At 49.4% G+C, this 16993-nt stretch overlaps 1 protein-coding gene across 3 annotated transcripts in view; it reads right to left on the reverse strand.

Moving 5' to 3' along the window:
- Nucleotides 1-2032: 2032 nt before the first annotated feature.
- The window catches only part of CACNB3 (calcium voltage-gated channel auxiliary subunit beta 3), a 36296-nt gene continuing 21335 nt past the window's right edge, over nt 2033-16993 (reverse strand). For 2 of the 3 annotated variants that reach the window (XM_083729461.1, XM_083729460.1), the window contains exons 3-13: nt 15878-16000; nt 14219-14334; nt 13690-13742; nt 11285-11304; nt 10169-10249; nt 9876-9934; nt 9643-9752; nt 6961-7112; nt 5119-5214; nt 4311-4469; nt 2034-3900 (exon numbers count right to left, since the gene is read on the reverse strand). In XM_083729461.1, the coding sequence (XP_083585587.1) occupies nt 3586-3900; nt 4311-4469; nt 5119-5214; nt 6961-7112; nt 9643-9752; nt 9876-9934; nt 10169-10249; nt 11285-11304; nt 13690-13742; nt 14219-14334; nt 15878-16000 (1284 nt within the window). In that variant the 3' untranslated portion in view covers nt 2034-3585. Of the gene's footprint in view, nt 3901-4310; nt 4470-5118; nt 5215-6960; nt 7113-9642; nt 9753-9875; nt 9935-10168; nt 10250-11284; nt 11305-13689; nt 13743-14218; nt 14335-15877; nt 16001-16993 lie in introns of all 3 variants that reach the window. The other variant, XM_083729462.1, reaches the window with a different exon arrangement.

The raw sequence follows: 16993 nt of genomic DNA on the forward strand, positions 1-16993 counted from the left end.
CAGGCTATGTTCCTGCTCCACAAAAACCAACAGGTGTGTCTCTATTCAGGCAAGAGAGTGGCATCGTTGCAATTCAAAGACACATTCCAGTCTGGCAATGTCCAGCCTGGCAAAAGCATCTCGGGCTGGGTGCCTAGGGAGAGTCCTGAGGCCTGTGAAAGGCTTGCATTTGCCTCCTGGGCCTGAGGTTTCCCCCAACCCTCTCCTGTCCTAGGCTCTGCCTCAAAGAACTAAACGATGCAGCAAAGAACTGTTAAGCCTCTTTGAAGGTTTTTGCAAGAAGTATCGCGTTTGTGAGTCAACACTGAACACACCTAACCCAGTTCACAGCAGGCCCTACCCACATTGCCTTTAAGAGTGCATAAACCATACAAAACATATTAATTTCTGCTCACTGATTACCCACTGAGCATCAATGTTCTTTACCCGTCATATTCCATTTAAAAAAAGACAAACCAGCCTTGTTTTATAAACAGCAAACGCTTGTTGTTTCAAACCGCTTACAAGTTGTCAGGGAAATAAGTGCTCTCTACAAAAGAATAGTAACAAAGCTCTTGGCATGGCCGACTGACCGGCAATTGCAGGGACAGAACCCGGATATCCCTGGCCCCTGGAGCCGCCTCAGTTCCTCCGGCCAGCCCAGGGCGTAGGACACACACTCAACAACTCCTGATGGTAGCATGCAGTATTTACAGGCTGATTTCTGATAGGTGTGTACGTGGTTTTAAAGGCAGGGAGCTGCCATCCACTGCCCAGTGAAGTGCTGGAGGAGGCTGGAGCAAGGGGCGGCAGGAGGACTGAAGGCAGGTCAGCTGGGCCTTTGGGGTAGGAAGGGGGCTTGTGCATGAGATAGGAAGCAGGAAATGGTGGGGTGGGGTTGGCTCTAGCCCTATGCCTCCCTCCTCAAAACAGAATCTGTGAGTGATGCAGGTGGGCATCACTGCCAAGCAGCAACGCTGGCTGGTACTCGCCCACCCCGCCCAGACAGACTATGGAAGATCAAGGCCTCATGCAATTATAGCAGAGAACTCCAGGGAGGCTGAAGAAGAAGAATAAAAAAATTATCACATTGTGGCTTTACAACTGATTGTTATCCCACCAGCTCCTCGACAGAGGAGGGGTGGATGTGCACTGAAAGGAGAAGGAGAGTCTCTGTGAGGGGAAGAGGGGGTCCAATGCAAGCAGACGCCTGGACTGTGGCTCTAAGGGGATGCATTGCTCGTTCGTTACAGGTTTCTCTTCTCTGCCAGGGAAAAAGTTGAATATTATATCCCCTGGTCTCCGGAGGCTGCAACTTTTTCAACAACAGAAGGGTGGAAAGGAGTGCTTCATCTTTTCTCCATTGCCTGTTCCCTACTCAAAATTGTACTCTCCTCCCACCGAAAACATGCTTCCTCCACCTGCCCCCCCTCCACCCATCTCCTGTGGATCTGGAACCCCCATCACTGGAAAAGCAGCTGGGAGAGCATTTTTAGTGCAGCCAATTTGCAAATGATTGCGCAAACCTGCTGCTCTCTATCCAAAATCATACCATCCCAAATCTGCTTTAAATATATATATCTGAAGTGCAGTAGGATTGCAACTTGCACACATTTAACTTGGACGATCGCAGCTTTATGCGTTTGGCAGCTGGCCAGCTGATATCGTACAAATTAAGCGCACAAAAGGCAGAAAATGCTTTTAAGCTCTCAGACTTTCTCATTGGGTTCTGAGAAGGTCTTGTGAGATCCTGGACAGCCCCACAAGATCTCGCACAGTCTCCTGAAGGTAAAATTGCTTGCGTGATGGCGTTTCCAGGGGGTTGTTTTGACAAGACACAATTTCGGCTTTATGTGCTACCCCCTGGAAATTAACCCGTGTGCAAGACATGATTCTACTATATCAGGACCTTATTACACATGTTTGTGTAAAATGTGCAGTTTACCTCTCAGGTTCCTAGGAATAAGAAGGGCTACCACTTCACAGAAGAGAAGAAGAAGAAGAGGAGGAGGAGGAGGAGGAGTTTGGATTTGATATCCCGCCTTTCAGACTAAGGAGTCTCAAAGCGGCTAACAATCTCCTTTCCCTTCCTCCCCCACAACAAACACTCTGTGAGGTGAGTGGGGCTGAGAGACTTCAGAGAAGTGTGACTGGCCCAAGGTCACCCAGCAGCTGCATGGGGAGGAGCGGGGACACAAATCCAGTTCCCCAGATTACGAGACTACCGCTCTTAACCGCTACACCACACTGGCTCTGTGGAAGAAGGAGGAAGGAATTTGGGGCAGTTCTTACGGTTACTTTGGAGCACGACTTTGCTCATAGTGGCATCAAATCTCATGGTGCTCACAGGAGCAATGTCAGGCAAAGGCCACGTAGGGCTCCCCTATTGGTCTTAGCCATGCCTGTGAGTGATGATGCTGAAAAAACAAGCACCCCCACTTATCAGGAGAATATCTCCAGGTGGAAAAGCCGCTGTGGGGTGGCCTCTATGACCGCATGTGGATGCTGTCTGACATTTCACAACCCATCATTCACCTCTTGGATTATGCCACATTTTTCCACTGCCATGAATGGAAGGGGAGGAAAAGATGGAAGAACTGTTTCTAGACTGCTACTTTAAGCTACAGGTAAGGGAATCACATTGTTGAATACATATATCTCCCTGCATACAGAAACTAAACATGAAGAAGAAGCATCATAATCTAGCCTTCTCCACACTAATTTTCTATATGAGGGAAATTCCTTTCCGATATGTTTAACTATGCAATTCTTCTACCCCTGCAACTTGAAGTGGTTCAGCCCAGGGGACAGTTAGACCCGCCCCCCACTGCTGCATATGGCTGTGTGTGATGCATCAAAGCACCTGCACAGTCGCCTATGCCACAAAGCTCACGTCATGACTTCACCCACTGCAACTGCAAATCTGAAAATCTACTCGCAGACCACACCCATTCCCACAGGGGACATTCACGTTCCTCAGCAACCCCAATCATATTACTTCTGAACTGGCCTACAGCAAAGCATGAGAACGATGCCCGAGTCCTTTCAGCAAAAGCCCACAATCTTGTCTTTCCGCTTGTAATCCATCTACTCCGTCTTACCAGGAAAACTGATCCTGGTTTTGCTCCCTGCTAAGCCTCCTTTGTCCTAACAGTAGCCCTGCTCACTTGGAGTCAGAAAAAGAGAATCGCAGCCCTTTCTCCACCCCCTTTTGTGTGCACACACACGCAATTGCCTCTCTCCTAGAGATGCCTGAAGCCCAAATCCCTCCCCAAAAAACAATGGACCTGGGATGAGAAGCTACCAATGGAATTTACCCTGCAAGGACGTTATTGTGGCCCTCATTAACCCAAAGCAGAGGTGAGCGAGAGATTCCACCCATCCTGGGTGTAGGAATCAGGCAGCTGTGGCTGTGTCTGGGGTTCCATGGATAGCACCTGTATACCAGGGCAGGACCTGTATACTGTGGGGCTGAGCTGGGAGGGGAGGAAGAGAGGAAGGCTTGATACCAGGCAATTGACGTGACTCGGGAGGAGAAGGAGGCCCTATCCCGTTTCCCTGGCTGCCTGGCCCAGGGAGGGTTGGGAGGTGCCCGGCCAGGAGGCCTCAGTAGCTGTCCTTAGCCCAGGGCCGGTTGCGCTGCCAGTTCCTCTCGTTGTGGTTGTGCTCTGTCTCGCGCTCCAGGAGGCGGTCCTGGGAGTCGTGGCCGTTGGTGCTGTGGAGGCCGCTGTTGTGGTTGCGGTGAGGCTGGTACAGGTCAGTGTAGGCATCTGAGTATTCTTCCTCCAGGTGCCGGGAGCTGCGCTGAGAGGCTGCCGTCCAAGTCTTGCGGGAGGCATCGCTCGCCTCGTCCGACTGCATCAGGCTGTCATGCTCCACCGGGGAGCGTTCGTTGCCGCGCTCGCCCAGCGAGGCCTGGTTCTGGAGTGGGGAACCATAAAGCAGGTCACAAAAATCACCCAAGGACACAGCGCCATCTGGGGGCGCATAGTGCGTCTGGGCAGGGCCCATGAGACAGTTACAGTCACTCACACTTAAATCCCATTGAAACATTTCAAACTAAAAATGGCAAGCTTGAGCCAACATACCAGGAAGCAGTTCCCGCTGGGTATGGAATTGTGTTGCATCTCGCACAGCTAGTTCCAGTGGCACTTAAGGGTGACTTATTTTATTTGGCCTGCTATAAGGTTGAGGCTTCTGCACTAACCCCCCCCCCCCCCTCAGCAATTTTTCCCATCAGAATCAACAGTCAGAGATTATGGGACTTGCAGTCCCAACAGCCAGAGGACCACAGCTGCCCGCCCCTGCCCCAATTGTTAGGTTATTTGTACCTGCAGGCCTGGAATGGCAGTTGAAGGTGTGGCGAGGTTTTGGCCGCCGGCAGCATGCGCAGGGTGGTGAGTTGCGCGCCAGTATACTTCCAGGTAGTCTGCCAAGTGTTCGCAAGCATCCTCCAGCTGGTTCTCATCCAGGATCACATCAAATAGTTCCTTGGGGGAAAGGGAGGAGGCGCAAGGGTGAGAAGAGGGAGAGAAAGGGATCAGTTCCTCAGAGACCCAGGCACAGAGGGCAGAGAAGTAGGCAGGGTAGAAAATGAGGCTTGTAGTGTTGGGTGGAGAATGTAAGCAAGTACCGGGCGGCCTGGCATGGTGTATAGCAAGGGCACAGAAGTGCCACCTTCAGCTCCAACCTTTAAATGTTCTCCCCCAAATTTGAGGATGGTGGACTGCAATCTTAAGATTGTCTGTTAAATGAGGCGGGAGCACTTCTTAATTTCTAGACGAAAAAGCTCTGCAAAGGAATCTCTGCCACAGGAAGGATGTTCCTGAATTCTAAACACATAAGGCCAGATTCAGGTTGCTCAGGGGTGTGGGAAAGGCGCTCTGCACATGTTCAAAGGCACGTTTTCCCATATGAGACGACTTCACACCAGTTTCTTAAAAGACAGAGTGTGGCCATTGATGGCGAAAGCACTTGCCTGGGGTTCCTTCTGCCGGGTTCTGCAGAACCAGGAGGTGCCGAGGGGAGGAAGTCAAGTTACAGGAGGCACAGAAGGAAAGTGAAGAGCCAGACAGAGCCCAGGGCAAGACAGAGGCATGTCACACAGAGAGAGACAGACAGACAGACAGACAGACTCACCGGAGGACACTGCACAAGCTTGTCAGCTGCCATCATCTGCACGTTGAGATGCTTCACTTGTGACTTCCCTCTGGACTTGATAAGCCTCTGCAGCACCTTCCAGAAAAAAATAAAATTAGAAGAGGACACAGCTACAGAGCTGGAAGGCTCCCAGCAGGCCACCTAAAGTGGGAGGGAGGGTGCATTGGCTGAGATGACTGAGCTGTGAAGCAGAATTTACTATGAAACTATCACATGGTCTCTCTCTCAGCCTCCTCCCTCCACCTCTGCAGCTCCTAAAACTTATGAAGCCACCGACTGGCAGAACCATGGGGCTAGAAGAGGCAGCAGGGAAGCCCAGGCTTTGAGAGGGCCCCACTGCAGATAAATAGTACCTCCTCTTTACAGCGTTGCTTCGGAGAAGGGGGAGTGCAGGAAGCTGCCTTATATTGAGCCAGACCACTGGTCCATCTAGCTCAGTACACTGACAGGCAGCAGATCTCCAGCGTTTCAGACAGGGAGATGCGTGGAATTGAACCAGGAACCTTCTGCATGCAGAGCAGCTGCTCTCCCACTGAGCTATGATAATCCCATAATCCTAAATGGTTTATGGGAGTACCATTAATCCCACACACTCTCATGGGAAGACTGCATGCTACATGGGTCACCTGACACTGACATTTTCAATGGGAAAGTTCCCGCTGTTGCCACGGCCACCCAACAACTGAACCTCATATGGGGGGAAAAAGCAAACACCAGAAAATCCAAGTACACATTTCCCATGTACTATTGCTGCCGTCCCTCACAGCACGAAGCTCGACCTGGGCAACCAGCTTGGTTAAAGAGAAGACCTTCTGTGTATAGTAAAGGTAAAAGGGTTGTGCGCCGGTGTGGAAAGTGAGCCAACCTTGTGTTTTTCTTTGGCCCAGCAGCTGGAATTAGAGTGGCCAGGTCTTCACTCAGAGACCTCCCCTGTATCTTCGAATATCCAGAGTAAGAGAGCAGCAACTTTCTCTCCTCACCTGCCACCAGGAGTGGACTTTGGTAATATGGCGTCCTGTGTGAGAAGAAAGTGTGGTGCCCCCACCTCAAGTTTCTTATTTTCACAATTATTCCTTTTGGTACTTTGAGTAGGTACCAATATTATAAATATAGGTATATTAATGATGATGATGATAACTTTGCACCCCTCAGTTCAACACTCTGTGGGGGGGAACCAGCCACACAGCCTTAAATCAAGTGCTGCTGCCACTTCACTGCCCAGTTCCCCCACTGGCACCTGTTGGGCAGCACACCTGGATTCCTTCTCAACAACATGCAGAGTCAGAGTTGGGTTTCAAGGTAACTGGGTGCTGTGGTGATGAATCTCTGGGTTGCAATCTGGCTGCTGTCCTAGCGGAAACGAAACCCTGAGCTGAAATGCTAACTTTGCAAATTGGGGATTTCAGGGAGGGGATATATATAACTCTTTTGGTAAGGTTTTAAAACAGGACTGTGGGACCTGTCGCCCTCCAAACATTGCTGGACTTCAGCTCCCATCAGCTCCAGCCAGCATGCCCAATAGTCAGGGATGGGGGGAGCTTAATATTTGACATCTGGGGGGCCCTAAGCTCCTATCCCTGTTCTGAACATGGTCCTGCCCATTCAGGAAAACGTGGGGTGGGCATAAATTAAACTAAGCAGAAACCAGCTTACCTAGTGAGCTGGGGAACAGCCTAGAGACGGGAGGAATCCATCTCCCACTGCAAAACTAGGGGATAGCAGAAAACACAGCTAAGAGAGCTGAAAGGGGCTTCAGAAAAACAGAGAATGATTCAGAGGAATCCCATTTGTCTCCGAGGAGCCTTTTCCTCCCCTGCTTACCTTTGGGGAAGAGACCTTGACGTAGACGATGATTGGGGCCAGCGAAGTTTTGGCCAGTTGTGCTGGGTGGTTGATGGTGTCGGCATCCAACACAACCAGTTGCAGCGACTTGGCCAGTTCAAAAATTCGCTCGATCTCGCTCTGGACTTCAGCTGCGAAGGAAGCAGAAGGGCAGTTGTCTCGATGCCCCTTTGAATAGGCAGGAAAGAAGCCTCTGTCTGCCTCCTGCCTCAGGCATCTCTCTGGCATCCACACACACTTGCCTCCCTTGAGTCTCACCTCCACAGCTCCTCACCACCTTTGAAACTGCAGTTTTTACTGTAGGTTGGAAGAACTACTTGTGGTACGCTTCCTTCTTGTTTCTAAAAGGATTTATAATTGCCTGTTCAGGTCTCTAGACCCTAAGTGTCTGGGATGTAGCATTGGTGAAAGTTTCAGTTAGGATAGCAGGATGGCAGGCTAGGTTCAGAGGACACAGCTCTGTCCTCTCATCATTTGGGCATTGTCACAGCAGTATCTACTGCCTCAGCCAGCTTCCTCACTCTGCCCAATGGCAGGGCCCTTCTCTGGGCGCAGCGCAGGGACAGGAGCTTGTGGCCCTCCAGATGATGGGAGTCAATCACATGTAATCCTAGCTGGGAGTAAGTCCCATTAAACTCAGCAGGACAGTGCTTCTGAGTAGACAAGAATAGGACTGTCCTGTAAGGGACAGGGGGCTACACTCCAGTACTTCCTTATTTCAAATCCTCCAATCTGCCAAGGACTAATAGGTGACATTGGGAAGGTTTGCTACTTTCTCCCAGCCTTTATCTGCACTTCTATTGACCTATCCTACAGGGGTTTTGCAAGGATTACAAGGTAACACATCTGAAGTGTTTGGGGCATTTGAAAGCACTATATAAATGCATGGTTCATTCATTATTATATTGTCCCACTATTGCTTCTAGTCAAGCAAATTGTGCAGTGTTTTTTTATGCCATACAATGCCCTGCAAAACCTGTTTTCCAGAAATGAAAATGAGATAAATAACTATCCCACTTAGAAACCAGTTTCTAAAAGAATAATTGTCCCTTTTCAGACTTGGTGGGTCTTTGAGATTATTATTACCCTTCCCCGTAAGCTTGGGAAGTGAGCAGGAACCCATTCTGAAAATGCTGTGAGAGGTATATAAATAACAGCAGTGTGTTGTCTCCTGCAGGAAGCGATGAAATGCAAGGCACCGGGTACATTCAGGGAGAACGAGGAGGCTGCTTCAGGTGAACTGACAGGATCCAGTTTTATAGTACAATGTCAACGTAAGGAGGGGGAAAACACCTTTAATTCTGCTAATGTTACTCATTTTTACAGGGTGACACTGAGATGCAGCCACATGACGCTTTCGCACTGTGTCTGCATTCTGCGCAAGCACATTCCCACATGAGCAACTATAACTGCACAGATATCGTGCAAAAAAACAGTATTAGGGCACTTCACAGATAATCTAGCTCAGTGCCGTCTGCATTGACTGGCAATGGTTCTCCAGGGTTTCAGACAAGCAGATACCATATTTTTCACTCTATAGGAAACACTTTTCCCCCTCCAAAAATGAGGGGGAAATGTGTGTGCGTCCTATGGAGCGAATGCAGGCTCCTTGGCTTCAGCGATAGCATCACGAAGCCTCCGAAGCGCAGAGGGAGAGCTCCCCCCGCGCTCCGGAGGCTTAGCATTGCTTTCGCTGAAGCCACCTGAAGCCCCTGGAGCGCAGGGAACTCCCACTGTGCTCCGGGGGCTTCAGGCAGCTATCCGCAAGCCTTTGGAGCGCAGCAGGAGTTCCCGCTGTGCTCCGAAGGCTTGCGGATAGCCGTCTGAAGCCTGGAGAGCGAGAGGGGTTGGTGCACACCGATCGCTCTTGCTCTCTAGGCTTCGCTTCGCTGGAGAGGCGCTGCACAGTTTTCCCTCTCTGCACAGCGCCCCTTCAGCGAAGCGGGAGGAAAAATGTAAGGGGCTCCATTTCTCCTGCCGCTTCGCTGAAGGGGCGCTGAGCAGAGAGGGGGAGAATTTTTTTTCCTGTTCTCCCCCTCCTATGGTCCGGTGCATCCTATAGAGCGAAAAATACAGTAATTCTTAGCCCCACCTGGAGATGCCAGGGGTTGATGCCTGGAGCCTTCTGTGTGCAAAGCAGAGGGTCCACCACTGAGCTGCAGCCTGTTCCCAGTAGGGATGCATAGAAGGTCTGGTCTCTGCCCAGGAGATTTTTAAACTGTGTTTCCCCTGTTGTGCTCAGACGAGCAATGAGAGCATGAGAGCAACATATACACAAACCAAAATGATCTCTCCCCCCCCCCCAAAAAAAGTTTTAAAGTTAATAGTTTCTGCAGGCATTTCTGAATCCTTGTGGATTGCGGCCTTTCAAAGCAGGACCCTGAAATCTACTGATGGGTGAGCAGAAAGAAAGAGCAGGAGGTGGCTGTGAAGGAAACAGTGCTGTGAATTCTGCTTAGAAACTTGCGCAATTTGCATCCAAGAGCGTCGCTTGAGACCTACCCACACCAAGAGGAAAATCTAGACGACCTTTCTCCCTGGCACACTCATTTTCTATAAGCAGGGAATCTGGGATGCAAGACCAAGGAATGCCATGGCTATGCCAGACCAGCTGCTCGCCTGCCAACTCCCGTTGCCCTTGTGGGCCCTGCTGGGACTCACCGATACTGGACCGGGTTGTGGATCGCTCAATGATGGCCCGCTTGCCTGGGTTGTTCAGCACTGAGCGCTTGGCCAGTGACAAGTCGGCTGTGACCCGTGTGATGGAGATTCTGAAAGACAGGATGACAGGCGACAAGACCATTACCCAACACTTGCTAGCGGCACAGGAACCAGGCAACAGGTGGGGGTCGAAATTGCTCTTTCTATTGCACTATTTCAGAATAGTGCCTTACCTGCCATCGAATCTGTGCTTGAGAAAGTCAAAGAGAGCTTTCTGCATCATGTCTGTCACCTGAAAGGAAAGGACAGAGGGCAAGAGGGCAGCGGTGCTGGTCAAATGACTACCACAGCCAGGAATTTTTGTGTGACATGGGAGCTATTTTATGCTGGTACCCGCAGCACTTTTAGGAATATACGAGTACTGGCAGCTCGTCTTCCCCCCGCCCCTACCAAAAATGCACTGGCTACAGCCATATTTCAGAATGTGGGTTTGGGGCAGAGTTTTGTCCCTTCCACGTTCCCATACCTCATATCCTTTCAGGGATGGCCCCACCAGCACCACCGGCCTCATGGAGGGCACGACATCGTAAGGTGGGATGTGCTCTGTCTGTAAAAAGGAGGGTGTGTCACAAAACGGCTTTTCCCTTCCTCTGCAGCCCAGAAAGTAGGAGAAAGGAGAGCAGTAATGACAAAGTGGGGGCTCTCTCCATTTCAACCGGAAACGCATATACGCAATCCCAATGGGTGGTGAGGTATCAGATACCACCCCTATATCCCTTTTGCTTTGCTACAATATCATATCAGTATCAACAAGCTATGAACTCCTTTCAACAGGAAATGGCCTCACCTGCTCAGCCCCAGCCCCTCTTCTCTGCCCTACACTGCCACCTCCTACTGCGCCCACAGCAGCCACCCAAACCGCTACATGTGGGCATTTTTCTGGGTGGCAGGGAGTAAAACACTGAAAGGGGAGAGCAAGCTAGTTTCTTAACAAAAAATGGGAAGAATAGAACCTGTACTTCCCCCTTTTAAATGAAAGCCGGCAATCAAGGAATTATGGCTAAACTAGGGACAGCAATTGTCCCCTCCTTCCTGTGGACACCCGGCCCACCAGCCTTCCCCTCCTCTCACATTTTTATGCTAAGCATGGGGAGGAAGCCCAATCAAAACAGGTTAAAAAGCCTGCTGCCATTGCATCCTGGTCTACATGGGGCAAAATGCCCCCCAGCACACATTCAGGTCGCCCTGTAAGGGGGGAAGACCCCCATCACTGCAGGCTGCTCCAGCCAAAGGCAGCTCCACCTCGGATGCCATTCTAGCATGAAATCCACTCTGTTCAAAGTTAAGTTGCATACACAGGTATGTGCAAAGCATATTGGAAGCACATTCCGTGGGAGGCCCTCAAAGAATTCTGGGCACTGTAGTTTGTTGAGGATTGCTGGGAATTGTAACTCAGAGGTGAACTACAGTGCCCAGAATTCTCTGAGGGGGGAAATGTGTTTCGAATGTGGTTTAGAGGCATACTGGAAATGCAGCCTTGGAGAGGACGGCCTCATAGTTCACCCCGTCCTCCGCTTGTAGGACTGGCTAGCAGGGAAAAGACACAGCACAGAAGAGGGTCATCCCAGCATCGAGTCCTTACCTGCTTTTGCTTCTGTTTGGCTTGTTGGGGGGAAAAGAAAATACGGGGTTGTCAATAGTGAAGTATCAGCAAATGAACAAGACTACAAGGTAGACAAGGGGACCTGCAGTTTAAGAGCTTTAATCCCTTGAGAGTTGGAATTGGGGTGGGGGGGTGGCTGCCTTCCTGTTACCCCTTCTCCCCCGGCCTCACTCTCGCAAGGCATCTCTGGCCTCACTGTTGTGGCACCCCCTGCAGCACGGCACCAATTGTGGCGCCAGTTGTGCAACCCTAAAACAACCTCTGATTTGCCAAATCATGTGACAGGGCAGGGACAAAGTAAGCCTAGGCCAGGCATGGCCAAACTTGTCCCTCCAGCTGTTTTGGGACTACAACTCCCATCATCCCTAGCCAACAGGACCAGTGGTCAGGGATGATGGGAACTGTAGTCCCAAAAGAGCTGGAGGGCCAAGTTTGGCCATCACTGGCCTAGGCCAATTTGTCTTAAAGGGATACATTTGAAGTCAGCAGTGGCTTATGCGTGTATGACATTAAAAGCATTTAACATTTGGTGCTCAGGGCATCGCACCCAAATTTTGTGCTAAGGAAAGTGAAATCCAGACATCTCCCACTCCACCCTATTAAAAGATAGCATCAATGCAAGCTAGGGGAATCATCACACCATATAAGCCCAATTCAAAGCTAAATGTCTGCATGAAGAGGAATTTTATTTTTTTTTAATTATTAAATTTGTATACTACCCTTCATCCACAGATCTCAGGGCAGTTCACAACATAAAAATAAAATATAAAAGTAGAAAATACATGATAAAAATCAGAACAAGAACCAACCAACCAGTAAGTCTCCCTCTTTGCCTGGCACCTAAAAAGCTGGTAGTGATGTCGCCTGGTGCATCTTCTCTCTAGGGAGAACATTCTACGGACAGGGATCCACTACTGAGAAGGACCACTCTCCTGTTTCTGCCCTCTACACTTCCCTCTGAGGGAGGAGGCACACAAATAAGGGCCTAGCCAGAAGTCGGCAAAGATTTTAGCCACGGGCTGGTCCACCGTCCCTCAAACCTTGTGGTGGGCTGTAGAAGTGGCACCGGGGGGGGGAGCTGGAAGAAGAGGCGAGGGGGGCAAGTAGTCCTCCTCCCAACCCCCCAACCGCAGCCGCTGCGCTTATCTTCCCAAGGGCTGCCACCACCATTGCCCCTACTTCTCGTGGGTAGGGAGAAGGAGCTTGTCTGCTCAGCTCTCTGGCCCACAGGAGCACCAGGGCAGCGTCGGAGGGGAGATGAGCGGCACGAAAGGGCTGGCTCTGGAGAGGAGCTGCTTAAAATGGCGCTCAGCCAGCTCAGCCCAGCTCCCTTCCTCCTCTAGGCAGGGCAGGGAGAACCCAGGAGGAGGGAGGGAGGAGACGCCGCCGTCGTGGTGTGTGTGAAGGAGAGGGGGCGGGATGGAATGGCGCGGGGGGGGGAATGGTGCAGCCCGAACAAACAGAATCCCCATGCCGATCCACGGATAGTCCGTGGGCCGGATCCTGAAGGCAATTAGGCCTGATCTGGCCCCTGGGCCTTAGTTTGCCGATCCCTGGCCTAGGCTGACAAATGCAAGGTCTGGGTGGGTTCAGGCAGAGAGAGGCAGTTCTTCCCTTTTGGCCCTGCCTGTCTAACCCCCCCTCCAGCAAGATCTTTTTGGTCTCTCTCTGTTTCTCAAGTGAAACTAGCAAGGGGGAGAAAGAGCTGGCATAGGTGAAATGCCTCTTCTACTACAATTCCTTCAAAGAGTGTCTTTGAGCATATGCAAGGAGCCTTCCCCTTGCCGCACGTGAAATTCCCAAGACAATAAAAAATATTTTTGGCTCCAGCAGGTGGTGCAATTTGACACTAGCATCTGGCTTCAGAGCAGTTTATTTTGTCAGAAATTTTTCACCTGGCGAGTACCTTCACTTTTTGGTGCCTGCTAAAAACATTCATGTTTAGGCAAGTCTACCCAAATATGTAGAATGCTGATATGTGTTTTAATCTGCTTTTAGCTTATTGCTGATTTAAATTATTTTCTGAATGTTTCAAATGCCTGTTTCGAACTGTTTATATTGATGATTTTATTGCTTTCTTCTTTTTGTAAATTTCTTTGAGGGTTTTTTCCCCTTACAAACAAGCAGTATATCAAATTTAAGAAATAAATAAACCAAACCAAACCAGAATTGTTCCAAACAAAAGTGGGGGTGGGTAGTTTTGCTTTGCTTTTCTGTCAGCAAAAACATGCTAAGATTTCACCAGTCATTTTCAAGTGTATCACTGCAGCCGTAAGGGCTAGGATCTTGCTTCTGTAGTTTAATAAAATCTAAGGTTCTCAGGCGGTTGCATTCAGGGCTCCCACAGAAACACAGCAGACACCCAAACCTGTTTAAGGTTTTACCTAGTGATGGGGGAGGCGATCGCCTGTTGCTGATGGCGGGATTACCAGACTGCCTAATTGAGGGAGAAAAGAGAAAGTCAGTGTGGCAACTGGAGAGAAATGTGGAGCTCAAGCTTGTGTGGATGTGCTTTTTCCGAATAGGAAAGCAAAGTCTGGAAGATTCAGCAGCTGCCTAAAGAAAGCACACCCTCCCACAGTCCAGTTTTCTCAATGGAACAAGGACCAGTGCTGTATAGGGAAGGTGGCTCACAGGACCTAAGTTAGCATCTCACGTAGCTCTTCACTGATGCTGAAATAGCATCAGTGTCCCTGAACATGTATATTAAAAACCATGCACAGTATCACACAGCGGTTTGAGTTTAGCTACCAAAGAACTTAGATGGGGGTGGGGGGGAGGTACACAGTACTACTGCCAGTTTTACAACCTGCCTCCCACCACAGAAAACCATCACACCCCTTTCTCTTGCTGGGGGGGGGGGCTGACTGAGCCAGAGTTATGTGCCATCCCACCCACTGAAGGCCCTTTTACCTGGCTTTCTGCTCCTGCTTCAGCCGAATGGCCTCCAGCCGCTGTGGGCTGGGGATGAAAGCGATGTCTCCCCCCTCCTTCACTAGCCGCCCGATCCACCAGTCATTGCTGTATTTCTGCAGAAACATCATGGTAGAGGGTCATGAATTACTTAAGGCTTCACAGATCTGTAGGGTCAAAAACCCTTTAAAGACACCTTCCTACCATATACAGTGGTACCTCGGGTTAAGAACTTAACTCGTTTCGGAGGTCTGTTCTTAACCTGAAACTGTTCTTAACCTGAAGCACCACTTTAGCTAATGGAGCCTCCTGCTGCCGCCACGCCGCCAAAGCACAATTTCTGTTCTCATCCTGAAGCAAAGTTCTTAACCCGAGGTAATATTTCTGGGTTAGCAGAGTCTGTAACCTGAAGCATATGTAACCTGAAGCATATGTAACCCGAGGTAGCGGTATAGAAAAAGAGGGATGGAATGCGAAGTATCTCTCACTTGTTAAACTATTAATGTAAACAACTGATATATTTTTTACTATTTTTGAATCCTCAAGATGAGTAACAATATGTTAATTTTAAAAAACAAAAAACCAAGCCAACATCTATAAATCTTGCAGTAGCTAAAGATCTGACCCTTCAATACCAGAAGGCTATGACCAGATTTCACGTCACATATCAGACAGAAGAACCACTGGCTGTAGCAATCAGAGAATCGGCAGGATTTACCGTATTTTTCGCTCTGTAAGATGCACCAGACCACAAGACGCACCTAGTTTTTGGAGGAGGAAAACAAGAAAAAAAATATATTCTGAATCCCAGAAGCCAGAACAGCAAGAGGGATCGAAAGCAGCGATCCTTCTTGCTGTTCTGGCTTCTGGGATAGCTGTGCAACCTGCATTCGCTCCATAAGACGTACACACATTTCCCCTTACTTTTTAGGAGGGAAAAAGTGAGTCTTATAGAGCAAAAAATATGGTAATAGATGAGAAGCTAGCACTGTAGAGGACGTGAGGAGCAGATGGAGCTCATTCACCTGGAAAGGCATCCCATCTAGGAGAAGGAAAACTGAAATTAAACCTTTGCTGCCTTGGGGGATATCTCTGGAAGAAGAAAAATAGTACTCTCCACAAATCCAGAGTGAAGTTTGCTTTCTGTTTGGATATCACTGGGGGGGGGGGGATCCTTGTCATCTGTGCAGCCCAGGACCACCATACACCACAATATACACCAGGAAGGTCACTTCAGTGCTATTAATTTCGCCCCCCAGAGGCTCACTCCATTGTCTCCCAAGTCAGATAGATGCCAACAAAAACAGCACTAAATTCAATAATATCCAATCTGGTCCATCTGGTCCAGCATCCTGTTTTCCACAGTGGCCATGTCAACTCTGATTTTGGTGCTAGTACACAATCATCAAGACTAGTAGCCATTATGCTCCACGAATTTGTCAAATTCCTTTTTAAAGCTGTCCAATTTGACAGCCATCACTACATCCTTTGGCAGCAAATTCCATTGTTTATGCGCTGTGTGAATAGTACTGGTTTTGTCTGCCCTGAATCTCCCCCGATTCAGCACGTGGCATCGTACCTCCAGGAAAAAGAGGTACTACAATTGCAAGCTGTTGCTGAAAACTCTTCTCCCTATCCCCATCTCCACCCAGGCCCCACCTCTTTGATGTGCAAGAAGTCTTTGGCTTCAAAGTTGATGGCAGAGTCACGAACAGGACATTCCTCATCCAGAGTCCCACAGTAGCTGACATTGGTACGAACAGCAAATGCGACTGGCTTGTTCTGAGGAGGAAAAGAAATCAGAGAGGGAGCCTGTCAGCGCCAGGTCAGATGGGACCTCGTCACTTCCCTCTCAAGAACAAATGTGCAGGATCTGTCACTCTCGGGATTATGCCCAGTTCCAAAGGGTTTCGAGGGCAGTTGATGGGCCAAGGACCATAGAGCCCTCCACTGAGGAAGCCAGACAAGGAAAAGATCCCCTTAATGTGGTTTGTAGTTCTCTAGAAAATTCTCTAGACTCCACAAGGTTTGACTTGGCTGTTGGAGTCATCTGAGGAAAGGACTGATGCTCACTCAGTTTGCATATTTCCACACACCTGCTCCCACTCTCGCTGGTTAGAGAGCCCACTGATGGCCTCTCTTCTTGTAGGTGTTTAAAACACTTTATATGCAATCCTTGCAACAGCCCTATAAAGTAGATTCACACCTTGCAGGTAAGGGGAACTTAAGGAGAGGGGGTTGTCTCGTGAGTGTGGGGTGTGAAACACAGAGCAGTCACATACAGCATTCCTAGAGTGGACATGAAAAGGGGGGTGTCTGGACCAGCCAGTTGGAACTTCCTGTTTCCTCCTGGGCTGGGACAAACTTCCTCTACATGTGACCAGAGGGGGCGTGACTTCACCTGTGCAGGTAACAAAATAGCACAGGGGAGGCAGCCATCTCTCTCTCTCTCTGACTCCATTCCTCAAAGAAGCAACATCTCCTTAGCCTGAGATGCTCTCTTGGCTTCCAGCCAAGAGAGGACAAAGGAACTATCTCCTTATGGGATAGATTCCACATGTATATATCTTGTAACTTAAGTCTGCCTTCTGGGATCCATCTGTGAACAGAACGTGTGAGTAAACTCTTTTATATTTTTGTACAAGACTGTGTCATGTCTATTCTTTTTAAGAGGGAACAAAGGGGAATTACCAGGAAACTTATTTTAGAGGCTTATACAAGCCTGGCAAACCTATCCGCTGTGTAAGTTTAAAAGGGGAATGTTACTCTTCTAAA

Source organism: Podarcis gaigeae (assembly GCF_964106915.1).
Source record: "Podarcis gaigeae genome assembly, chromosome: 2".
Taxonomy (NCBI): domain Eukaryota; kingdom Metazoa; phylum Chordata; class Lepidosauria; order Squamata; family Lacertidae; genus Podarcis; species Podarcis gaigeae.